Genomic DNA, 26,688 nt, shown 5'->3' on the forward strand with positions numbered 1-26,688 from the left:
TGGAGCCAAAGAACGGCTGCGTTCATAATCCCACTATTTATTTGCATTTTAAAGTTTCGATACCATACCCACTCCCCGGCCCCTGGAGTTGAGTTAGTTGGATACTAAATTACAAATACGTGCACTTCTAAGAAGATCAAATCTACTCATGCAAAAAATAGTTTTCGGTCAAAATAAATGTCAACGCTTGCATTCATGCATCTTTTTTCACTTCATGTGTTAGCTGGAGCTTATCCCGGCTGACTTGACTCACCAGTCAATCACACTCACCACATAAAATACAATTCACACTTACAGGTACATGGACAATTTACTCTCTAATCGACATAACATACATGTTTTTGGATTGTTGTATTTATGTGAAGCAAAATATCTTCTGTTCACTCTTTTCATCTGTGACACTATAGGTATGCATATATGTAAATAATATAATAATAAAAATATATATATGTCATTTTTATTATAAGTAATATAATATAAACTATACATATAATTTCCCATTTTATTATATGTGAAGTGAATTATATTTAAATAGCGCTTTTTCTCTAGAAACTCAAAGCGCTTTACATAGTGAAACCCAATATCTAAGTTAGTGGGAGCAGGTGGGTAAAGTGTCTTGCCCAAGGACACAACGGCAGTGACTAGGATGGCGGAAGCGGGGATCGAACCTGCAACCCTCAAGTTGCTGGCACGGCCGCTCTACCAACCGAGCTATGTCGCCCATATATATACATGTCATATATATAATTACATATAGATACGATTAATTATATATACTAAGTGTATATATACATGTATACACACATACAGTATATCTATATACATCCACATATCTATATACATATATGAAAAGTAACTCAAGACAGCTATTTACACTTTTAATTAGGTTTATTATTTAAAATGACATTTACATGACACATTTAAAAAAACAAACCATTCCATCCATTTATACATTTCTCATAACCTTTATAATCTGTCATAAACGCTGAACGACTTGATCTCAATGGAACAGAAACATTTTTTCGGGTTGACAGCATGGCCACACAACCCGGTGATGTCATCATAATGTAATACAGGGATTTAAAATACAATCAGTTATACAAAACATGCCTCGTAGCTGCTAACCCTGTACGAGGAATCATAATTTCATTTCTTGAAAGCACTGTCCTACTGTAGTATAGAGCCATTTCTGGAATATCAACTATCTTCCTGACCTTTCATAATCATCATTTTATAGATCAAAGATATGAATAAAGCACATCCTGCCAGAAAATGCCACTTCTGTTCCTATATTTATTTCAATTCCAGTTCAATTGTGGCCCATCTTGCAAGCACACATTTATAGGTTAAGCTGGCCTTCGTTCCTATTTAAGTTAGTTTGAAGGAATTTCCTGAATGAAGTTAAGAAATGCATGCCTGCAGTACGAGGGGTTGCAAGTTTGAGCCTGTGCAGCAGTTAGAGAAAGAGAAAACATGAGGTCTGCATTAATAAAACTCCTGAAAACAGTTTAGAAAGAGTGCCAACTTGTTTTACATTCATCACAGAGCATCCGTTGATAGTGTAAACATTGAGGGGAAAAAAAATAGTCCCTCCCTTGGCAACCACAGATGAAAACAAAAACCAGCACACCGTCCCACGCGTGGAGGGAAACGTGACAATACTCAAATCTGAACTACCAGGTTAATTTAAAAAAAGCCACATTCATCCAGTGTAAAAAGAAAACCGTAAATGATATATAATGGATGAATTGACTGGATGTTGTTCAAAGGCATTAAGGGTTCTAAAAACACTCGGAAGGTCTGCTTCTTACAGGCCTTAGAAATAGCAAAAGCCCCCAGAAGAATCCACTGCAGTTTGAAATTCACCAGCTTAGAATCAGCATAAAGTCCGAGCACAAAAGGACGGTGTGCTAGTGTCATGACAGGCAAGCAGCATGCATGGTCCAACACTTGCTGCGAGGAACTTGTCAAGTCCAAATGATCTACAAAAGTAACCCCTAAAACTGATTACCAATGTAAGCAGGCAAACATACTCAACAGAGTTATTTATCTTTACAGTGAAACATAGGTAGATTTCTCACTGCTGCAGATATTGTCTTGCACTGGCCCAAAAAGAGTTGAGCCAGATATAAATAATAATGAGGATATTGCAGATGGAAACATTGCAAAAGCCACTCAGCCCCGCACAGAAAAAGAAAGAAGCTTGTTGTTCACGGCCTCATCAGCCCGGGAGCGGCCGACTGATTGCAGCGTTACACATGCAAATCAAAGCAGCACACGTCTGCTCCAGTCGCTCAAGTGTCACATAAGTAGCCTGCGTCCTTTGTCTGCAATAATGCTGCTTGCCCCCTCGAGTCCGCCATGTCAAATATGTACTTTGAATCTCATCAGCAGGGCAAAAACAATAATGATTGAAAAAAATAAATAAAAGGGAAACCAAATGGAGGAGAAATAAAAGACTCGCTTGAGTTATATACTGCATGCGTCACCACCACACAAATTAAAAACCGTCAATGTTTGCAACCGTCGTGAGAAAGTATGGACATTGAATGGAGGCTGCCAAAGTTGTGCAGCCCCGCCGGAACACTTTGTCACCCGCACAGGAAGGCCAGTTCTAGGTAAGCTGATGTCCGTTCCATCACCTTCCTCATGAGTCTCGTCAGAGGCGTCTCTCAAACAGAAAACTCTGATCCGGGGCGGCGAGCTTGGTTTAGGAGCGCGAGGCGGTGTAGACGCAGCCCCGTGAATGGGTTGCACCACAGCACGGAGGGCGGGCCGCCGAACACGGCTTTCATTCCGTTCCATCTGGTGCGACGCTCCCAGGTGGGCTTCTCGTTTTTCAGTCGCTCGATCTCCTGTAAGATGTTCACACTGGCTCTTAAATCAAACACTTCTTGAAAAGTTGAGTCATTAGCTAGCATGCTGACACTGGAGATGGGCATAATAAATTATTGCCAATAATTTAATTTGTGTGGATTCGTTGATTAATAGCGTGAACAATGGAGTGTACTACTTGGCTCTAACCTGCAGAGGCGCTGTTGCTTCAACCAGTCTCAACTCGGTTGTGTTCTAGAACAGTGATTCTCAAACTGTGTTATGTGTACCACTATTGGAACAGGGGCTCCATCTAGTGTTATGCCTAGAATCACTTGATTAAAGTACAGTGTTTTATTTTCCTATATTCAAACACAGCGTTACTGTTCAAAATATGTGTAATGTTAGGATAGGATGGATAGGCTTTTATTTATCCCACAACGGGGACATTACATTGTTGCAGGGCAGGTTTTCACATACAGTAACATAATTAAAATGTAACGAAAAACATTATATACATATATATGTATATATACACAGTATATACATACACAATATACTTAATAAAACCGTTGCCTTGTTTTTAATGAATACGTAGACCAACTACGCTACTGTATTTTGATGTTGGTCACTATGGTGGTACTTGGAGAAACAAGTTTTTCTGAGGTGGATCTTGGTGAAAAAAAGTTTGAGGACCACTGTTCTAGAACACCATTAGCCATGGGAAGATAAGTACATTAAGTGATCCTTTTTTCCCAGTAACTTAAATGATTAAAAAAACAACAATTCATCAATTATCATATTGACCCATGTAGGGTGCACGGTATCAGGGTTTCTGCAGATATCAGCAAATCTAATTTGATTCTTTATAATGAAACTTAAAACAAACTTAATGCCCATGTCGAACTGCAGATCGTTATTATATATAAGGTAGTCAAACGCATACAATTTCTGTATGGACAAAATTGTAAGCATTTGACAAAAATAATATTGAATAGTTGAAAGGTTTACACTAACTGTGGCCAAATTAAGCATTAAAGTAATCATAACATACAATAATAATAATGCAAGTAATCCTTTCAAACGCAATAAAATATGTTTTTCATTTCTGTATTATTTCAAACTATTGTAATAAGAAGGTGAATACATTAATTATCCTAACTAGGTAAATAACCATCATAATACAATGGAATATCAATATTTTTTAGCAAAAATTGCACTTAAATAAATACTGAACATCTTAAAGTGCAGTTTTTTTCCTCCAATTGGAAACACTGTGTTGGGTGTTTGGTTTTGTAGTCTTTTTTGTTGTCATTTGCAATTGTATGACATTTTTGTAATGCCTCTGGACATCGAATGATTAATTTTCGCAAAATCCATTTAATGACTTTTAATGCTTTTTGATGATCCGCGGAAACCCCGCATATAATCAATATACAGTAGAAACAATAGCAATTTAAATAATTTTGATTATTATGATTATTTTGCCTCATCGTGATAATGCATGTTTTTGGCACATTATTGGTATGACATGCAAAATCGAGAGCGACAAGCTGCAACGAACGAGTCAATGCAATGTAACGTGCAGGTTTTAAATACGTCCATACACAGTGTGGACCCATTTCTAAGTTAATAATCAAATTTTTTTCTTACCAGCAGATCTCTGTGACTACCCTTTTCCAGGTCACTGGTGTGCATGACAGGAAGAAAAGCTCAGACTCACTTGTAAAAATGTACATTTTGCGCCACCTGCTGGTCTCTAGACGCCAAAAATAAGACAACCAGTCTTTTTACGATGTTTTTCTTTGGAAAAAATATTTGTATATTTCTTATGTTTGGGTCAATATGATATTTGATTAGTCAGTTTGAGGAAATGTTGCAAACTGTAAGTTGAATCTAAGACAACACTGTAATAGCACAGTTTATAATATGGTTGAATAAACCCTCATTAGTCTTAACTTTTTGGGGGGATTTTGCCTATCATTTACAATCCTTATGTGAGAAAAAAAACACATGCTTTTCCTAATGGGAGTACACTATTGCGCCCATAGAGCCCTCTAAAAACATCCAATAACCGCCAACAATACTTAATTTGCATCTTGTGATCTGAATATTAACCAAGTACTGGCAATATTGTTATTATAAGCGCTAACACCGACAAATTACTTTTAGTGGCACCATGATCACAGAGAGCTATCCAACTTATGCTGCTGCATCGCCTCTGAGTTGGTGAAAGTTAATTCTAGATGATAAATCATGCCTCTTATCTGTCTCGTAGAAGGTTATGGCCATAAAACTAGAAGTTGGTCAACTTTGACATCCAACTTACCCCTGGAGAAGGCGAGAAAGACCGAAAAGACGCTCGCTTGCGGCACATTTAAAAAAAACAACCCTTTGGTGAGGATTATGATTATGATCCCGTCAGTTGGCATCCACATGAGAGCAGACATTGTACAGTAAGTTATTATTTTATTATTTTCATAGTTTCCATGTCTTGTTTAGCTTTTAGCATTACTGCCTCATGCTGCTTGCTGTTTCACTAAAGCTGGATCTGTTTAGTATGCAGCTTAAGAAACGTGTAGATCATCCTCCACATATTCAGGCTCCAAAATATATGGTTCTGGATCATAATTTGTCCCAAAATAATCATTGTTGTCTCTCACAAAGTCTGCCATGAGTAGTAGGTTTGTTGGGATTCAAAACTAACAATAAAGGTGACGCTTGAAACAAGGAAACTCCGCGCTTCAAGTGTCGCTTTAAAACACGCCTCGCCAAATGTGGCGATTAGTATCATCACCTTTGCTTCAAACTTGTTGAAGTTGTTACACCTGTCTTGCTGTTCTCCTCTGGTGAAGACCGTAGTTGAGGAGCGCAAGGCAGATGTTCCCTTCAGTTCACTTTACCCAGCAATGGGTCTGCTAAGCTCCGCTTTTCGGTCAGAACTCGAGGCCACCGATTTGTGACAATCTGGTTGCTTTACTATTAGTTTTGCAGGACACAACCAGACCCATTCATCATTTTACTGCGCAGTGCACGCGCTCCTCTCTCTCTCTCTCTTTACTCGCCCACTCACTCACTGACGTCCCTCAGTCAACACGTTGCCATTCTCGCAAACACACATAGTGTAGATACATAATATGTAGATACATAACATGTAGATACGTAGACACGCACACAGCTGCTTGGATTGAGGCCAAATATCAGCGGAGTTAGGACCGCCCATCTAATGTCAACTTGAGCAAGTAAAATGACTGAACTTGGTAACAAATTGCTACAATTTGTGTTTTATCTTTAACAGATGTGTTTTACCTGCTACATGGCTTATCTGGGTACATTTATCCATAGTTTTGTTTTTAGTACTGACTAATAATTGTATTTGTCTTAAAACACAGACCAGGATTGGCAATCATAAATCATAAATAATTTCATATTATGAAAATAAAACTTTTTTTATTATATTGTAATCTAATTCTTGATTATGGAAAATTGTAAATTGGTCTTTGAGTGCAACAAGAAACACACAATGTGCTTAATGCCCTTTAATTTATAGTTTAACCTTCTAAAATTGTTCTTTGAGTGCAATTGGAAATATATTTTATAGTTTATTGTATTGTAAGGTGTTCTGTTAAAATAAAGCCAAAATTGACACTTTTTCGTAATTCTCTTTATATGGAAAAGTATCGAAAAGTATTGATATACATTTTGGTACCGCTACCGGTACCAAATTATTGGTATCGGGACAACCCTACAATACATATATACTTACAGCAAGTATATAAGACAATGATGGAGGTTTTTGGAGTTTTTTTTAGAGGGCTTATAAGCGGAATAGAGTGACTCCATTGTTAGCTGACTTTTGGTAGCATTTATTTACGATTTAGAATGCGTGAAAAAGTTTGTCTTACATAAGGTTTGTGAATGACCAGACAAAATTCCCCAAAAAGTTCCCTTTTAAAAAAGTCAGATATGTATATAGACTGTACTGCTCGGTGGAGATGAGGCCTAACATTACACTTATGGACACCGTATGCTGATTAGAAGTGTGGTGAATACTGACCGTCTCGTCATTGCAGATGGAGTGTATCTGCGTACCAAACATGACAGCAGTGAAAGTGAGGAAGAGGATGGCTTCGAGACAGAGGAAGATCAGCAGTAGCACGGACACCCCAGGAGAGAAGTCACTGCACTCTGGCTCCCCCAAACAAACAAGACAGAAAGTCAGGTTTTGATGCTGGTAATACTGTAAGTGTCAGATGCTGAAGACTTTTTAAGTAGCTTTGCTGCAAAGATACTGCCAAATACAGTAAGTGATCATTGTGTTGTTTAACTGCATCAGACAGAAACCAGATCTTATCCAACAATAGAATTTTCATTATTATGAATGTAATGCAATATACCACATTATATATTATGAGATTTATCATACAAAAAATCTATGTTTTTTTCCAAATTGAATAACAGCAAGGGGGCGGGAACTTACCGTTCCACTGTACTTTAATACACGTGAAGAAGTGCATGCTACTGAGGCCCAGCGCATGAGCAGAAATCAATGCTATATACATCTGAGGAGAGAAACGGTAATATGAATATCACCGATCAAAACAGCTGTTTAATTAGCGAAAAACATAATTTTAAGCTTTGAGTAAATATTATAATTCATTGAAGGTCAAGACTCACTTAAGTGTACTTACAGTAAAAAGAACGAAGAATCTCTGATTCTTTTCCCCCACGCAGTTATTTACCCAGGGACAGTGGTGATCCATCTTCCGGATGCACCTTTTACAAATACTGCATGCAACAGACAGAAAATAAAATGCGTGATATCACAATTATTGTCACTCTCCAGTTTGGTTTGTTCACTATACCGACCTGCAGTGGTGTGCTCTCTCAGGCTTGATGCTGCAGCACTTTGGACACTTGTAGATGACTTCACCAGGCTTCAGCTGCAACCTCTCCATGTATTCCTTGGTGGCGTTGCCTTTGGGAACCGCACCCTGAAGGGGCACAGTAAAGACAGATTACACAACATAAAAATTATTAACAGTTTCCATATACTCATTTACAATTCCATCCATTTTCTACCGCTTGTCGTGGGTGGTGGAGCCTAACCGAACAGCACTCGGGCGAAAGGCAGGGTACACCCTGGACAAGTCACCACCTCATCGCAGGGACAACATTCACACACTAGGGCCAATTTATAGTTGCCAATCAACCTATCCCCAGATGCATGTCTTTGGAGGTGGGAGGAAGCCTGAGTACCCGGAGGGAACACACGCAGTCATGCAAATTCCACACATAAAGACCCCGGGCCTTCTTATTGTGAGGCACACGCACTAACCCCTGATCCACCGTGCTGCCTTCATTTACAATTATAATTCATCATTTAATGAATTATTGGACAACATCAATTGATATCATATTTTTATTAATAAAATCATAAATGATATAAATTAATGATTTACGTGACATTATAGTAATTACATTTTGGTAAAAAAAACTAGTGTTATGTTTATGCATTACAGAGTTTTCCACTGCATCATCATCACCATCATCATCATCACCATGAATTAAATGGCCATTAAATTAAAAAAAAATGGTGAAAATGGTATTATAGCAGAAAAAATTCACTGAGCAGTTTAAAAAAATTTTTTTTATAATACTTTGTTTTCCAATGAAAAGAAAGTTAAAAAGGTTAAACTTAATTAAATGTATAAATCAGTAAATACATTAATATAATAAGTCATTAATTTAACAAATGTACATAACTTTGATAACATTATTTAAGATATACTTTAGGGTTTAAACACTTATGGGCAATTTATAAATTTCACATATTCATACTTCCATCCATCCATTTTCTACCGCTTGTCCCTTTCAGGGTCGCGGGGGGTGCTGGAGCCTATCTCAGCTGCTTTCGGGCGGTAGGCGGGGTACACCCTGGACAAGTTGCCACCTCATCGCAGGGCCAACACAGACAGCCAACATTCACACTCACATTCACACACTACGGCCACTTTAGTGTTGCCAATCAACCTATCCCCAGGTGCATGTCTTTGGAGGTGGGAGGAAGCCGGAGTTCACTGTATTCAATAATGACAAAAAACATAATTTTTGTATTATAACCCTCTGGGGACATTTTATTTTAATTATCTTCATAGCCAATACAGATATATAATAATTCTTAGTTTTTTAGACAACCCAATGGTGCAACTGGACGCATCATTTTTACACATCATGTAAAAAATATATACATTTTAATATGTTTGTAATAAAATATATACAAATATATTTCTTACTTTTATGCTCAAATTTCTAAAAAAAAATGCCAATCCTAAATATAAATACCAAACATGTAATGTTTATTTTGAGCTTTTTCTGATCAGATAATGTCACAGGTTTAGTAACTGTTTAATAAATAACTAATGCTATGCAAATGTATACTGACTGACAACTGTGACACAATTTGATCAAAAAGCCTTCAAAGGGCTAAGAGAAAACATGGTTGGTATTTTTGTTTAGGGCTGAATTTGATTGCGAGATTTCAGCAAAAAATATGGATCAAAATGTTTTTATGACCTTTGAAAAGTAAAGGAATGTTATGTCAGAATCAGAATAGTTTTTATTGCCATTGTTTGAGAACGGGTTCACAAACTAGGAATTTCACTTGGTGCAATCGTGCAACGTCAGTCTGTCCGTCTGTCCTGTTTAACTTTGTAGTATTGAATATATATATATTAAATAACTGCCAGTGTATCGTACCCCTGTGAAAGACTTGGACATTGAATTTTAACATGAAAAAACCCTATTAGGAAAAATCATGTTGAATTAATTAACAACAAATATTATGGTCAAAATACATCAGAAATTTACCACAAGGACACAAAAGTCAGCCCCTAAGGGTTAAGGATTTTAATTGCAGTATTTTGACAAAAGTTTCGGTACATTGTGAACCACATGGTACGCTTACCGGATCTGACAACATGGTGCGCAGGTGTGAAGCCAGAGCGAGCACGGCGAGGGAGTTAAAGGTGGCTCCGTTAAGCAGAGAATACCAGAAGTTCTTGGCGGGCATCAGCATGACAAAGTTCACAACAAAATCGGCGTACAGCACCAGGAACCAGGTTATGCCGGCGCACACCATACCACAGCTGTCCTGAATGAACCACACCGTGCGGTTCCCGGTGCTGTGGTCCGTGTGGGCGCCGTCGACTATCACTCCGGCCGCCAGGCTACCTGACTCGACACCGCCACCTGCCGTCAGCAGCGGGTGGTGCTGCTCCATTTCTCGCAGTCGATGGTTTGAAGAGTGCATCCTTCCCTACAGAGAAATGATACAGTATTGTTAGAGACAGAAAGACAACAAGGGGTAAAAGGAATTTAGAAATGCATGCAGTAAACCACAATGTGCACTCCCAGACAACTTGTGGGGTTTTTTTGTACACACATTCTAAATTGCAAGAGGATGAAAGCAGAATGAGAGCTTCTACGGGGGAAGTACTCAAGAGAATAATAATACTGAAAGGACAAAAAAACAACTGGAGTGAGGGTGTGAGATCAAAAGGAAAAAAGTCATGAATACATTTTGTTATCGTGCAAAATAACCCTTCCTGTTACTGTACATTGTGTATTTATACACAAAGAAAGTATGACTGATTGGTTGCCACTACAAAGAACATTATGCAACACCTTAGCAAACCAAGTAGAGACACAAAGGTCAAACAAACATACATACTAAGCATGTGAACGATATGAACATTTCACATCACTGTAATTGTGACCAAAATTATCACGATGATCATTATTATTATTACTACTACGGTAATGTTTGCCCCCAAAATACCCAAATACACACTGAAATATTTTGACTAAGTTCTATTAAAAAACCCAACATAATAAATAGACACACAATGTACGTTCTTGGCAAAAGAAACATTAAGTATTGTTCTGGCTTTTTAAGAGCCATTTAATTTTTTATCTGCATTGTTAAATGTTTATCTTCGGTTGTAATTTGTAAAGATACACAATCAAATAGTTTAGTTGCTCAAACAGCAATGAGTTGAATCCAATAATGCTCTTGTCATGTACGATGTGTTTCTCTGCCTGTGTTGTACCAGTGTGAGAGGAGGTGAGTGGGTGGGCTAAGGCTTCACTCAATGTATTGACTCAGTGATGAATTTGAAATCCAAACAGAAGTTTAGAATGGGGTATGTTGTTTCTTAATAGGGAAATATGTTAATTTCTATTGTATTCATGTTAGCATTTAAACTAGCTACCCAGTCAGTGCTAGCTTGCTTCTTCAGTAAATGAATGATCAACTCACTGGTCCGTGAGTTGATCAAAGTGCGGTTATTGTTCACGATTTTATGAAAAACGTATAACTATATGCAATAAATCATGATTTATTTACGGACAATATTTGATTAAATATTTAAATTGTTTGACAGCGCTAATATCCAAAAGAATTCTTAAGGGAGTAAGAGTTTTCCTTCCTGTCACATCCATTGTCACTTGATGACCTGGAGACTAACTGGGAAAAAAGTGTCTTAAAAGGTTTATGTTAGCAAACAACAGAAAATAAGTTTTGGTGTTAATTTTATGATAATGGTGGTCAAAATAATCAGAGTCATCAAAATAAAAATATATTATTTTATTGCAATTTATGTTTGTATTTTTTTGTCTTTGATTTTGTTTGTATTTTAATGAAGAAAAAATTTAGTGGTGTCTCATATTCGGGTCAAAACAGAAATAGGAAGGTGTTTACTTTACCAATCAATCAGCTGTCCAGCTCGCATTATAGATGTGTGACAGATCCAATAAGTAATTTACATATGTAATAGATCATACAAGTCCATGACCTCATCCATAATGACAACCCTTATTGTCTTTGCTCACATTCTTTCACCAGCAGTGCTTGAACGCTCCCATGCTCTTCAAATAAAATCCAATAATGCTCTTGTCATGTACGATGTGTTTCTCTGCCTGTGTTGTACCAGTGTGAGAGGAGGTGAGTGGGTGGGCTAAGGCTTCACTCAATGTATTGACTCAGTGATGAATTTGAAATCCAAACAGAGTGACACAGCTGTGTACGGTATGTGTTTTCATGCCCTGGCAAGAAAGTCTCCTCACGCTGTTGCCCTCAGGGTGAAAATGACGGATGACAAACGCACACTTTGACACGCGTATGGCAATTTATCATTCAAGACTGAGCAAATACAGACATCCTGGCTAAAATGTGGATAAATGACCAAGTGATGCCCCCACCCAACTCCAGTTGCACAGCAATTTGTCATAATCTTACGTCCAAATTCTCCAAAGCCTTAAAATGCAGTTTTTTACTCTACAATAATGGCAAGGTTACAACAGAACATTTAGGTCCAAACACACACAGACTATGTTGGCATCTTCAAGATAAATCAATGTGACTCTTGGAAACTGATCCTGCAGCAGGGGAGCATGAGGCTCTAACGATCCTAAGAAGGCATTGTTGCTGTCTGTACCTCCACTGAGACAAAGCAGAGCAAGAAAACAAAACAGTCCCAGAACATGGTTCAGATTATTTGCTTTGGAAAATTAATCCGCAGCACAATTTGATATATGTAAACAATTTTAATTCCAAAATGTGTATTAATTTACAATTATAGACAGTATATGATTTATCGATACAACAGTGTTAACATTTCAGATGGTTATTGTATGGTTTCAAATTTGTCTAAGTCAAAGTACTTTGCCAAATGCACAATTGTAAGAAGTCAGAGAGTTGCGCGTCAAGATGCTCAATCATTTTTTTTGACATAATACCCATGGGCAAAAAGCAAATCAATGTACGACTATAAAGATACAGTCAAACCTGTCTATAGTGACCACTCATGGGAAACAGGAAAACTGGCTACTATAAACATGTGGCCACTAGGGTGGCACGATATACACAATATATGATATAAATGATATTAATTTTGCAGACAATAGAGGTTTTAATACTATTATTATATTGTAATAATTTGGGGTGTGGGAAAAAATCGATTCAAATTCGAATCGCAATTCTCACGTTGTGCGATTCAGAATCGATTCTCATTTTTAAAAAATAAAACATTTTTTCATTTTCTTTCTTCATTTTTATATATATATATATATATATATATATATTTTTTTTTTTAATCAATCAATCCAACAAAACAATACACAGCAATACCATAACAATGCAATCCAATTCCAAAACCAAACCTGACCCAGCAACATTCAGAACTGCAATAAACAGAGCAATTGAGAGGAGACACAAACACGACACAGAACAAACCAAAAGTAGTGAAACAAAAATGAATATTATCAACAACAGTATCAATATTAGTTACAATTTCAACATAGCAGTGATTAAAAATCCCTCGTTGACATTATCATTAGACATTTATAAAAAAAAAAAAAAAAAAAGAACAATAGTGTCACAGTGGCTTACACTTGCATCACATCTCATAAGCTTGACAACACACTGTGTTCAATATTTTCACAAAGATAAAATAAGTCATATTTTTGGTTCATTTAATAGTTAAAACAAATTTACATTATTGCAATCAGTTGATACAACATTGTCCTTTACAATTATAAAAGCTTTTTACAAAAATTGACTCTGCTTGCATGTCAGCAGACTGGGGTAGATCCTGCTGAAATCCTATGTATTGAATGAATAGAGAATCGTTTTGAATCGGGAAAATATCGTTTTTGAATCGAGAATCGCGATGAATCGAAAAAAGAAAAAAAATCGATTTTGAATCGAATCGTGACCCCAAGAATCGATATTGAATCGAATCGTGGGACACCCAAAGATTCGCAGCCCTAATAATAATGCATGTTGATACGCAAATTGGTCATAGACAAGCGAATAAACACATCCTTAACGCAACGTAGCATCCTTGCAAGCAGCTGCTGTCCCTCCACAGTGCAAAGTCAGCTATCTTTGCCTCAATGGCGGCAAATAAACTATGTTTCTGACAAGTATAATCCCTGGAATAGTTAAACATGCAACACTACACAACGTAGGAAGATATGCTAACCGCAAGCTGGGGCTCTTGAATGTAAACAAAGGTGACCGGATCGATACAAATATCGACAGTAATGATACCAAGCAGTATACAGGTCAATACCACAGTGATTAGGTCGATATTTTTTTACTATCACAAAATATTTTGTCGTTTTTGTTATTGTTAACAGACCTAGGAAATAAGTCCCTGGACACAGGAGGGCTTTAGTGGCAAACACCAAATTATTTAAATCAGAGCCAAGAGTAGGAAATAATTTAAAAAGTAATGTGATATTGTTACATCTCCATCCTGTGTTTTTGTCTGATTGCAATTGTGATCAAAATGGAATCATTAAATGATTAGGAATTTTTTTAAAGTATCAAAATCAGCATTAGTATGACCCCTGTAACGAGTTGGTGATGGACAAACCAAAATTTCTAGTATCGCCCAAACTAATGTAAATTATCAGAGCAACAGAAAAATAAATGATTATTACATTTGAACAAAAGTGTACATTTAACCTCGTGACAACAGAAAGTAACCAGATATTAACAGTATATTAACAAATAAATAAACAAATCATAAATTGGTTATACTTGTATAGCGCTTTTCTACCTTCAAGGTACTCAAAGCGCTTTGACAGTATTTCCACATTCACCCATTCACACACACATTCACACACTGATGGCGGGAGCTGCCATGCAAGGCGCTAACCAGCAGCCATCAGGAGCAAGGGGTGAAGTGTCTTGCCCAAGGACACAACGGACGTGACTAGGATGGTAGAAGGTGGGGATTGAACCCCAGTAACCCTCCGATTGCTGGCACAGCCACTCTACCAACTTCGCCACGATGCTAGTGAAAATCTATTTTTTTTTTTTTAAATACAAAAAAAATAATACAATTAAAAAAAAAAAAAGTGTTCAATTCAACAATAATGTTAAGTTTTCTCCTTTAATTAAGGTCTTAATTAATTTGAAGTTTTCATGTCTAACTAAATTGTTAAAAAGTTTTAGATTTAAAAATATGTGAAAATCAAAAAAAATAATAAAAAAGAACGTTTTTTTACATTCATTTCATAAAAAAAGTTGATTTTTTTATGTTTTCTCCTTTAATAAGGGTCATAATTAATTTTGAGTTTTCATACCCAATTAAATTGTTAAAAAGTTTTAATTTTAAAAACACGTGAAAATCAAAGTATAAAAAAATTTGATTTTTTTTTTTTAATTTTGTTCAATTTAAAAATAAAGTTAAGTGTAAGAGTGCACTTATAAAAGCCCATTGCCTTTTATTTTTTGAAACGTATCAAAATACATTCTGGTACCGGTAACAAAATATTGGTATTGGGACAACCCTACTCTAAACAATTTCACTTAATTTTCACTTAGTAGATTAATCATAGTTCTGACAAAAATAGTACAACCAGAAATGACGCAATGTTACCGCAAACGTCGGCAGCCAAATGAGTTAAAGATAAAGTTAAGGTACCAATGATTGTCACACACACACTAGGTGTGGCGAAATTATTCTCTGCATTTGACCCAACACCCTTGATCACCCCCTGGTGTGTGGCCTTTGTAACCTGTTTTTAAAAAGGTTCCATTGTCATTGATGTACTAAATAATATATTGTGTGATATATGGTTATCGCTGGAGGCAGCAAAATATAACGCAATATAGATGTGAGGCCTTATCGCCTATCCCTAAAACCACTTTTACAGACAATAAAAGAGCCCCTCTGTGAGATATAGAACTTCTATATCACTTTAAACCACAACCTCCATTTTAAAACTAATAATACTTCTGTGAAAGCAGACTTTTTGATATAGCTCTTTGAGGTTGAATTAAAGGGAAATTACATTTTTAGTTAGTCAATTTACTCAAATATTAGGAAGTAGTGCATACATTATGATGAACACAAACTATAAATCTAATATTTTCTTGCTGAACAAGACAAAGTAGGCAGTATTAAGGAGGGGCAGAATACACTCCTTGGTAACTTCATGCAGTATTGATTCTTCCTGTGCTCAATAAAAGGAGGTGCTCCATTAGAGCAACAGCAGCAGCAGCTGCTCTTCCAGCTGTCTACTGTTCCCAGTCAGAGGGCACAACACAAGACTCTGGCCTTAGCTAATGGGCCAATGAAGAACACCAGGTACCACTACTGCAAAAAATACACTCTAACATTGTGTTGGGTATGTGTCAACCTGTTTTGATTTTTTAGTATCCTCAAAATTAGAACGTCGCAAAAAACAGAGTTCATGCTGTCATTGTGTGTAATGTCAGGCAAAACATTACCAAATTTTCAGATCAGTAAACAACTAATAGATTACATTCACAAATAGATTTTTTTTTTTTTTTTATGGTAATACTACCAAAGACTGATGGCGGCGACGAGAAAAAGTGTGATGACAACAGAAACGGAACCTTCTTGCAACAGGAAATAAGTAAAAATATTGGTGTCTTGGTTGCTCAGTACAATATGGCTAAAGCGACAAGTTGACATCAAGTATATAAAAAGACAAAGTAAATGTCCATTACAAAGTCAACAGAGGTTTAAACCTCCCAGGTATACACAGTGAGTATACTCTGAATATAAATATTCGGTGTAAGTTTTTTTTTTATAAAGAATGTAGCTTACTGTTATGCTTCTAAGGCTAATAGCGATAATTGTGAGAAATACACATTTAAAAAACTTAAGTCTTCTTCCCACTCCCTTTCAGGCAAAACTGGACAATCATGCATTACATAATATACATTACCTTTTGCACTATATTAATTTATATTATTATGTGTTGTCAATTCTGTACTTTTCTTTTATGTCATTGCCTGAAATAAATAAATAAATGAAAACAATGAAATGAAGTCCAACTATCATCATGTGCGATATCTAAAAATCTTGCAGATGGATTAAGGTCACATGTGGGTTTTGCTTTTTCTTGTGATTTTTGGTTGATGTATTTTTTGGAGAGGGAAAGTACGATGACAACCATAGAAGTGGACCTGAAACTTATTGTGACATATGAAATGCAGTACAAACATATATGTATGTTCTGGTTGCTCAAAATAAAAGGGCTAATGAAACAAGTCAACATTGTAATGAAAAAAAAATGTCAGCTTCCTTGTCTTTATGCAAAGAGATTCACCTCCCAGGTACACCCAGTAAAGAGTGTGTAATCAGATTTACTACTACGGCCATTCATTTACAGCGTCTAACTTATTATTACAAATGTGTCGCTGTTAAAACTAAAAAAACGTTACTTTGAAAATGACAAAAAATCTGGCTGAGCAATGGTAAGTAAAAAAGGAATGCATGAATAGCAGGTAGAGGCACTATGATGTTCTACCTCTTTGTCAGTGGTTGTCAGAAGAGAGGAATGCAACTCTTCCAGCCTGTAAAAGGTGAGCTCAGCTGACAACTATGTTTTAAAAATGAAAGCGTTACGTACCTAATATGTTCCTGGTTCACAATAACATTCTGTGATGTGGAACCTCAAGACCAGCATTTGATAGTAGAAAGACATGTAAATGGACAAGGATGCAGAAAAAGCCCCTGAAACACACAATAAAAAAATAAAGACTTGGATGAATTGAAAAACTGGAATTATTATATTGTACAGTATTCTATTGCTGGGATGTTACTGACGTCACGTCCGACTCACGTCCCGCCCAATGAATACTGGTGGTGGTCAAGCTAGCTCTGTTTTCAAAAGGTACTAGGCGCCATTTAGCCTCGAAGTTCTCGAATAAAAAAAATACCCCATGCTTGTGTAGTTTTCGGCTGTACAAACCGTTCAAATCGCGGAAAGGATAAACGTTTCTTCAGAGTTCCTCGAAAGGTTATCAAAAAGGGCGGAAGAGTGCAAGATTTGTGGACACGACGACGAGAAATGCATGCAGCTCAAACTCCAAAGGGAGCAGAGTTAAAGAATGCATGAGTTTGCAGTGATCGCTTGGTCAAAAGTTTATTTGACATACTTTTAACGTTTATTATTTCCCATTAAGGTATTATTTTGATATTTGTATTTCTTAAACACACGTTTGCGCCGAGTGTTTCGAAAACCACCAACTCGGCCTGTCTAAATAAAACAAAGCAAATGTAAGCAAAACTTAAAAGAGTTAAGCTTTTACCAAAGCCAACAACCATAAATGAAGCGTTTAGCACATACATAATGTTGACATCTATAGTTTACTTTGACAAAGACGGGGAAAAACACGGCACTCGTAAACTGAGCATGCAATAGCAACAAACATGGCAGGTTAGACGCGAAGTTAAATCCTGAAACGCAACCTTACCGGATCAAAAAAGATGTGTATTTATCCAGGAAAGTCTAGATACCAATTTCCTTGAAATAATTGAGAATCGTGTTAAATCAAAAATGTATTCTGTAACGAATCATAACCCAATTATAGGAATAAAACTAAAACATGAATTGTTTTAAGATGAAACATTCCTAATATTAGTGATTCCCAGAGCGCCAAAAAAGTCTGCAGGCTCTAGAGCGTTTTCTATTAGGGCTCCAGTACCCTGGAATGCCGTACCAGCAACAGTTAGAGATGCCACCTCGGTAGAAGCATTTTAGTCCAACCTTAACACTAATCTATATATCATAGCTTTTAAATAGACTCTGTTTTACCAGTTGACCTGCCGCTTTGCTCTCTTTTTTGCCCCCCCCCAGGGCCACGGATATTCCCTGGAGATATACAAATCTGTAGGATGTGCTAGGTGTTCGAAGTCATGACCTATTGTGGACCACTCCTCTATGACTTGGATGGAAACCTCTTACAACCCTCTGCTTGCCCACAATGGACTGGACTTTCACATTATAATGAATTATGTCATTGTGGTTTGTGCAGCCCTACGAGGCACCTGTGATTAAGGGCTATATTAAATGAACTTTAAATGACTGAAAATATTCAATAGTCAATATGTACCAGGTTCTCCCTTTCTAGTAGAACATCACCATCATAGTTAGGGGTGTCAAATTATTGCGTTAATTGCAATTAATAAATTACATGATCATTTAGTGTGTTACGTTTTTTTAAACGCGTTAATGTCATTTTTAATCTCTAAATTATTGTTTCTACATGCCTGCGAGTTTCCTCTCCCTCTTCATGCGCTTCAATAGCTAGGGGTGTAAAACAATGGTCAGTCCCACCCAGAAGTGCTCATTGATTGGCTGTCATTGTGTTTGGGCTTGTTTAGCAGAAGCCGATTGGCTCCTATAGTAGCTGTGTGGGCAAAGAGAGGAGGGTGAGTAGCAGAGTCTCTGCTGAATATGAAATGTCCATTTTTAAAAAACATCCTGACGGCCCCATTGATAAAGGTAGAGTGATGTTATTGAGGTTAATTTGTTTCTTTATTACGAAAGCTAGTTTTGACACTGACTTTATGTAACTGAATTTTTTGCGTTTCAATTTTGTGAACTGAACTTTTTTCCATCGAATAATGCTGACAATTGAATTGAAAACAATTCAGTGTAAAAAAATTAAGCTTATAAAAATTTAGTGCTGAAAAATTAAGTGTCAAGTTTGAAGTCAACTGGGCAAACTTGGCATAATACAACATAATTAACATTTCAATGCGGCCTGCAAGATATTTTGAAACTATAGAAATTATTTCAAGGGTTAAAATCTGCACTTTTTTTGTCCTGTCCAGCTACAGAGGCAAATCATATCGTTGATGTACTGTAGATGCCCATATTTGTTGTACAGCTTTATGTTACAAAAGAGAAGTGTAGGATTACTTCTCTTGTTGCCTGATTTGTATTTGACTTTATTAAATGGATTTATATAAAAAAGGACCACAGAGGTGGAAAATGCAGGGACAAAAGGGGGTAAGACAGAGAGACAACAACAAGTACAACAACCACAACGGAACAGCATCAGCAAATACGATATGTACAAATATGATACGAAAAGTGAAAGCAAAGAAGCAGTTAGTGAGGTAAATAATAATAACACATAAGTGACAATGAACATTATTGCACTACAAATGGAGCAATAAAAACACCAATAAGAATAGCACTATTCCATCCCATCCATCCATTTTCTACTGCTTGTCCCTTTTTGGGGTCGCGGGGGGTGCTGGAGCATATCTCAGTTGCATTCGGGCGGAAGGCGGTGTACACCCTGGACAAGTCGCCACTTCTTCTCCTGTCCACTGATTCTGGTAAATATGTTGTCCTGGTGCTTTTAGATCTGTCTGCTGCGTTCGACACCGTCGACCACGCCACCTTAATCACTCGTCTTGAGAACTGTGTGGGCATTAAGGGCGCCGCCCTCAACTGGTTCCGGTCGTACCTAACCGACAGGAGATTTTGTGTAAAAGTAGACAGTTTTATGTCGTCCACAGCTCCTTTACCACATGGGGTCCCCCAGGGCTCAATCCTTGCCCCAATTTTATTTGCGCTTTACCTTCTCCCCCTTGGTTCTATTTTTAGGAAGTACAGTATTGCATTTCATTTTTACGCCGATGATTGCCAGATTTATTTTCCCATGGCACAAAATAACACGGTTCAACATCTTATTGACTGCCTGCACGACATCAAAGTCTGGCTTTCAGCTAACTTCCTGAGCCTAAATGAAGGTAAAACAGAAGTTATGTTGTTCGGTCCAAGTCGCTCTCCCTCCCCCAACGTTGACCTCGGCACTCTGACCCCGTATCTCAGCGACTGTGTCACAAACCTGGGGGTAAAGTTTGACTCAGATTTTAAATTCGAAAAACAAATCAGCAGCGTCGTTCAAAAAAGCTTTTATCAATTACGCCAAATAGCGAAAGTGAAACCGCTTCTATCAAGACATGATCTTGAGAAATTAATCCACGCCTTTATCTCGACTCGTCTTGATTACTGTAAAGCCCTGTATGTAGGCATTAGCCAGGCCTCCCTCGCCCGCCTGCAGCTCGTGCAGAACTCTGCTGCTCGTCTGCTAACACAGACCCGCAGACGTGAGCACATCACCCCTATTTTAGCGTCCCTTCACTGGCTCCCTGTGCGTTACGAATACATTTTAAACTCCTTTTATTTGTTTTTAAATGTCTAAACAACCTCGCGCCAACCTATCTCTCCGACCTCCTTCAGCCTTACTGCCCCACCCGATCCTTAAGATCAGCTGATCAGCTGCTGTTGACGGTCCCTGACACAAGACTGAAGCTTAGAGGTGACAGAGCTTTCGCCGTTGCTGCTCCCAAGCTCTGGAACGACCTACCCCTGAGTGTTAAACAAGCCTCCTCTCTTCCTGTTTTTAAATCTCTCTTAAAAACATACTTTTATTCCATGGCTTTTAACACTGAGTGATATCCATCCTGCAATGGCGCCCCATAATACACCTGCTGTGAACCTGTTTTTATGTTTTTATTTATTCTATTTTAATTTTTTTTTTTTTTTTAATCGTGTTCTGTTTGTGTTGTGTTGTGTTTGCTCGGTACTCGTTTTATCTTTTAACATGTTCATTGTACAGCACTTTGGCTACCCCTGTGGTAAATTTTAAATGTGCTTTATAAATAAAGTTGATTTGATTTGATTTGATTCATCATCACAGGGCCAACACAGATAGACAGACAACATTCACACACTAGGCCTATTGATAATTAATAATAACAATAATTATCTCTTTTTATCAATCATATAATTGTTTCAAATGCAACAATACATATATGTAATAATAACTTAAATTACAAAAGAAAGCAGATAAATGGAGGGGAAGAAAGAAAGCGAACTGTATAAACCTTGTAAATTGTTACAGTAACAATAGGTTAACTTTTGTCAGTGTGCAGTGTTTTACGCAGTTACCCCTAGGGCAGTCCTTCTCAAACAGTGGGGCGCACACATACTGTATATATAAACAAACAAATCCATGGACAGGCCGGCGGGGCAGCGATCCAACCCCGGAACCCACTGTTCACTGAGAACCAGCCGTCATGTTAAATAAACTTAACATGACGTTAGTTTATTTGCACAACCAGGTTTTCGTAGTTATATTTAGACATAGCAACCACAAAAGAACAACTAATGCGGTCTTTTATATTTTCTTTACGTTTAGTTCTGCTCTCAAACAATACTAGTATAGTACAGAATAAACTTGATTGCATCACAGAAAGTTTCTCAAACAAATCAAATGTTCAAACAAACAATTTACAAAGTGATCGCTGCAAACACCAGCATTGTCTGATTGTATTGCACACAATGATGAAAGGGATATTTTTAAGAGCCATTTACTTCGACGCACTTTCCTGACTTTATTACCTTTATGAATCACTATTTACGGGACTCTATAAAATGTATTTCCTATTTCTCTACTTGAACGATTGGAACACCCAAGAACAGAACATCAACAAGCCATTTTCCATGTGCAACCCTCCTATTGCCTGTACAGTAATGTTCACTTTTATTTTGGTTCATTGTAGGGCTTGCCACGCCAGACATGTGGGAATGACTGGGATTTTTATGCTCATGGAAAGGTGTAAACTTCTTTCTTTCTTGACATCAGTCAACAAGGTTAATTGATCAATAAACTTGCCCTGTTTTCTATCTCCTATGTTATAGTATGCTCTTTCCATTGTGACAAGGCAGGGGTTTGCGTTCCATGAGGTAACTTTAATCGGAAATTTTCAACAAAGAAGAAATGTTGGTGTCTATGTGGCAACACACTATTTATGTTAAGAAAAAAAATCCTGAGATAAGAATTATTCTCACCACTGGCACATGTTTTCAGATGGACATGCCTTTGATCAGGAAGTGGTAGTGCCTTCTTTTAATCCATTCATCCATTTTCTACCGCGACCCAGAGGGTGCCGGAGCCTATCCCAGCTGCATTAATGGAGTGTTTCAAAATAGAAGGGTATGACAATCCTAAAATATGTTCAGATCTATGTTAACAATAAACACTTTATATGTGATCAACAGGTGAATCGCTAAGCTAGTTGATCAGCTGACTAAAATTACAGACCAGTAGATGCCTCTTAAAGGCCTACTGAAACCCACTACTACCGACCACGCAGTCTGATAGTTTATATATCAATGATGAAATCTTAACATTGCAACACATGCCAATATGGCCGGGTTAGCTTACTAAAGTGCAATTTAAAATTTTGCGCCGAAATATCCTGCTGAAAACGTTTCGGTATGATGACGCCTGCGCATGATGTCACGGATTGTAGAGGACATTTTGGGACAGCATGGTGGCCAGCTATTAAGTTGTCTGTTTTCATCGCAAAATTCCACAGTATTCTGGACATCTGTGTTGGTGAATCTTTTGCAATTTGTTCAATGAACAATGGAGACAGCAAAGAAGAAAGCTGTAGGTGGGAAGCGGTGTATTGCGGCCGACTGCAGCAACAACACAAACACAGCCGGTGTTTCATTGTTTACATTCCCGAAAGATGACCGTCAAGCTTTACCATTGGCCTGTGGAAAACTGGGACAACAGAGACTCTTACCAGGAGGACTTTGAGTTGGATACGCAGACGCGGTACCGTGAGTATGCAGCTGCGGCTTCCAAACATTTGATCGATTGCCCGTACATGCGTGCCGCTATGTGCATGTCACGTACGTAACTTTGGGGAAATATATGTGCTGTATGAACTTTGGGGAGGTGAACGGTACTTTGGGCTGTGGGATTGAGTGTGTTGTGCAGGTGTTTGAGTGGTATTGGCGGGTTATATAGACGGGAGGGGGGAGATGTTTGCTATGCGGGATTAATTTGTGGCATATTAAATATAAGCCTGGTTGTGTTGTGGCTAATAGAGTATATATATGTCTTGTGTTTATTTACTGTTTTAGTCATTCCCAGCTGAATATCAGGTCCCACCCGCCTCTCACAGCATCTTCCCTATCTGAATCGCTCCCACTGCACTCTAGTCCTTCACTCTCACTTTCCTCATCCACAAATCTTTCATCCTCGCTCAAATTAATGGGGAAATTGTCGCTTTCTCGGTCCGAATCGCTCTCGCTGCTGGTGGCCATGATTGTAAACAATGGGCGGATGTGAGGAGCTCCACAACCAGTGACGTCACGCGCATATCGTCTGCTACTTCCGGTACAGGCAAGGCTTTTTTATCAGCGACCAAAAGTTGCGAATTTTATCGTCGATGTTCTCTACTAAATCCTTTCAGCAAAAATATGGCAATATCGCGAAATGATCAAGTATGACACATAGAATGGACCTACTATCCCCGTTTAAATAAGAAAACCGCATTTCAGTAGGCCTTTAAATTGTGGTTTAGGAGGATCAAACTATATGATTCGATAAGTAGAATATCAATTATGACATGTAACACTATAGGTGCTTCAAACAGGAATATTTATACATGTCAATTGTGCACCAATAATTAAACTTTTTTTAAATGTCATAATTTGGATAAGTATTTCAGGGAGTTCTTGCCACACAACACACTAAATCATTCATTTCCCAACCCTTTTTCTTAGAGTATACTTGGTGGCAAGCCGTCTAAGTGTGCAGCAATGAAGCAGGTCCCTGTTTACCTAGACAGGGAAGAAGAATAGAAGACCCTCTTCACCCATCTGAAGTCACTCCTCACCACAACTCTTTCAACAGTGGAATACCCTGAACATGTGAAATTCATCTGTGAAGTTGTTTTTCCAGAGGTAAAGATAACCGTGTGCATGCTACAGAATTGTGACAGCAAAAAAAAATGGTGTGTTAATTGTTTTTGTACTGATTTAAACAAATTGAATTGCTTCAAATTCTCTTTAGGTCTTTTTTTAAATGGTATTTCTACAGTGAATGGCATTTCGTGGAAGGAAGCAGAGTTTTGTAAAAAGTTCAGCTTGTGCAATAAAACATTTAAAACCATTTCATTTAATATATTTCATTGTAGGCTATTTAAGGCTGTTTTATCAATACAACCCCATGAATAGAGCATTTAAAATACTTTAATTATAGGCTGTATAAGGCTGTTTTGTCAATATAACCCCATGCAATAGATCATTTAAAATACTTTAATTTCATTGTAGGCTATTTAGTACAAAGGCTTTTAAAAATTGTTCCAAGTGTTACAAACAATTACCGGTACATAATGATATTTTATTTGGATTTAGCTATGTGGAATGCTATTATGCAGTTGCAATTTCACACTCAACCAGTAGGTGGCACTGTGGAAAAACCATAAGGGCTCTGAACATGCGGCGCCACGAGGGCTTTTCTCAGAATTATTTTTAGGTGAGATTAAAAAAAGACATTAATTAATTACAGACTATAAATAATTCCTCGCACATTTTTTTTAATCGCTTGACAACACTAATCACAATATTTCCTCAGATCTTACAAGCATTGCCTTACTAGGGTCCATGATATGTTTACACTTGCATTATTGTACATGTCTGAAAATGAGTAGAAGTTTTCAGTGTTCCAGCAAATACTGATAGTTTATGACCATCTAAATTTAGTAACAAATACAAGAAGTGAATAAAGGAAAAACGATCCTAATCACAGATCTGGCTCCTCTTATGCCATCATTTCAAATTACAGTAGTTTTAAATGATAGATACTGGTTCTCAGCATTCTTCTTTTTCTATACACACTATAAACTCTATATGTGTGTACGCTGTGTAAAACTGTCGCTATATCCCTGTTTGAGATTTTTGCTCAATCCATTCGACATATTAGTATTCAAAGAAATTAGCGTGTTATATGTGCACACAGACACTTTAAATGCAGAGGTGGGTAGTAATGAGTTACGTTTACTCTGTTACATTTACTTCTGTGACCTTTTGGATTAATTGTATTTGTCAGAGTAGTTTTAATGCAACATACTTTTTCTTTTTACTTGAGTATTTCTTCAAAGAAGAAATACTATGTTGACATTGAGTTTAATTCAATCACTACATGTATTTATATCATCCACCACCAAGATAAAGATGGTGGTGGGGGCGTGGTTATGGACATGCCAGTGAGTAATTTGCATCATTTTCTATGATATGATTTTCTTTAAAAAGGGTCACCATTTTTTTACATACATTTTAAACAAATGTTTTTATTAATTAGAATTAACATATTTTTTCAGCGTTTTGCCATATTTGCAATTGTTGCTGCTTTTTGTACACGGTACTTTGTTTTTCAAGTGTTTACAGACTTTAATTACCTTTTTAAAATTAAAAACAACTAGCAAAAAATCTAGCATCTTCTTCTGGTGTTATCATAAAATGTACTCGTGTTTAGACACTCTTAACTGTCCCTGACTAAAGAGGCTGAAGCTAGCATGACGTCACACTTGCTTCGCGCTGTTGCTGGATTTTCTCTTTTTAAAAAACGCCACTGTCTTCTTAATATTTGCAAATTTTGGAATTGGGTGTCCCCGCAGGTATATCTGCAATATATATATGTATATATATACTGTATATATATATATACTGTATATATATATATATATATATATATATATATATATATATATATATATATATATATATATATATATATATATAAATCACGTCCACATCGCAAACATGCTGGCAACGCTTCAGACAATGGTGTGGTTTTCGGTGATCAAAGTATACATCATATACAGTAATGGGCCGTAAAAAGCTACATGTAGCTAAGCTACGTAGCTTAACTACATTTTCCAGTAGCTTGGCGGTAGCTTAGCTACTTTAACACGTATGGACTGGATTCTCACTATTATGTTAGATCCACTATGGACTGGACTTTCACTAATATGTTAGATCCACTATGGACTGGACCTTCACAATATTATGCTAGACCCACTCGACATCCATTGCTTTCGGTCTCCCCTAGAGGGTGGGGGTGGGGGGGTTACCCACATATGCGGTCCTCTCCAAGGTTTCTCATTGTCATTCACATCGACGTCCCACTGGGGTGAGTTTTCCTTGCCCTTATGTGGGCTC

General features: G+C 37.3%; 1 protein-coding gene across 2 annotated transcripts in view; it reads right to left on the reverse strand.

The window, feature by feature from the left end:
• Positions 1-869: 869 nt before the first annotated feature.
• Positions 870-26,688, reverse strand: part of zdhhc7 (zDHHC palmitoyltransferase 7) — a 28,589-nt gene continuing 2,770 nt past the window's right edge. Inside the window, exons 2-8 of one of the 2 annotated variants that reach the window (XM_061964373.2) lie at positions 17,272-17,375; positions 9,782-10,132; positions 7,684-7,808; positions 7,506-7,602; positions 7,295-7,376; positions 6,872-7,002; positions 870-2,855 (exon numbers count right to left, since the gene is read on the reverse strand). In XM_061964373.2, coding sequence (XP_061820357.2) covers positions 2,673-2,855; positions 6,872-7,002; positions 7,295-7,376; positions 7,506-7,602; positions 7,684-7,808; positions 9,782-10,126 — 963 coding nt within the window. In that variant the 5' untranslated portion in view covers positions 10,127-10,132; positions 17,272-17,375 and the 3' untranslated portion in view covers positions 870-2,672. The remainder of the gene's footprint in view (positions 2,856-6,871; positions 7,003-7,294; positions 7,377-7,505; positions 7,603-7,683; positions 7,809-9,781; positions 10,133-17,271; positions 17,376-26,688) is intronic. The other variant, XM_061964374.2, reaches the window with a different exon arrangement.

This window comes from Nerophis lumbriciformis, linkage group LG06 (assembly GCF_033978685.3).
Source record: "Nerophis lumbriciformis linkage group LG06, RoL_Nlum_v2.1, whole genome shotgun sequence".
Lineage (NCBI taxonomy): Eukaryota > Metazoa > Chordata > Actinopteri > Syngnathiformes > Syngnathidae > Nerophis > Nerophis lumbriciformis.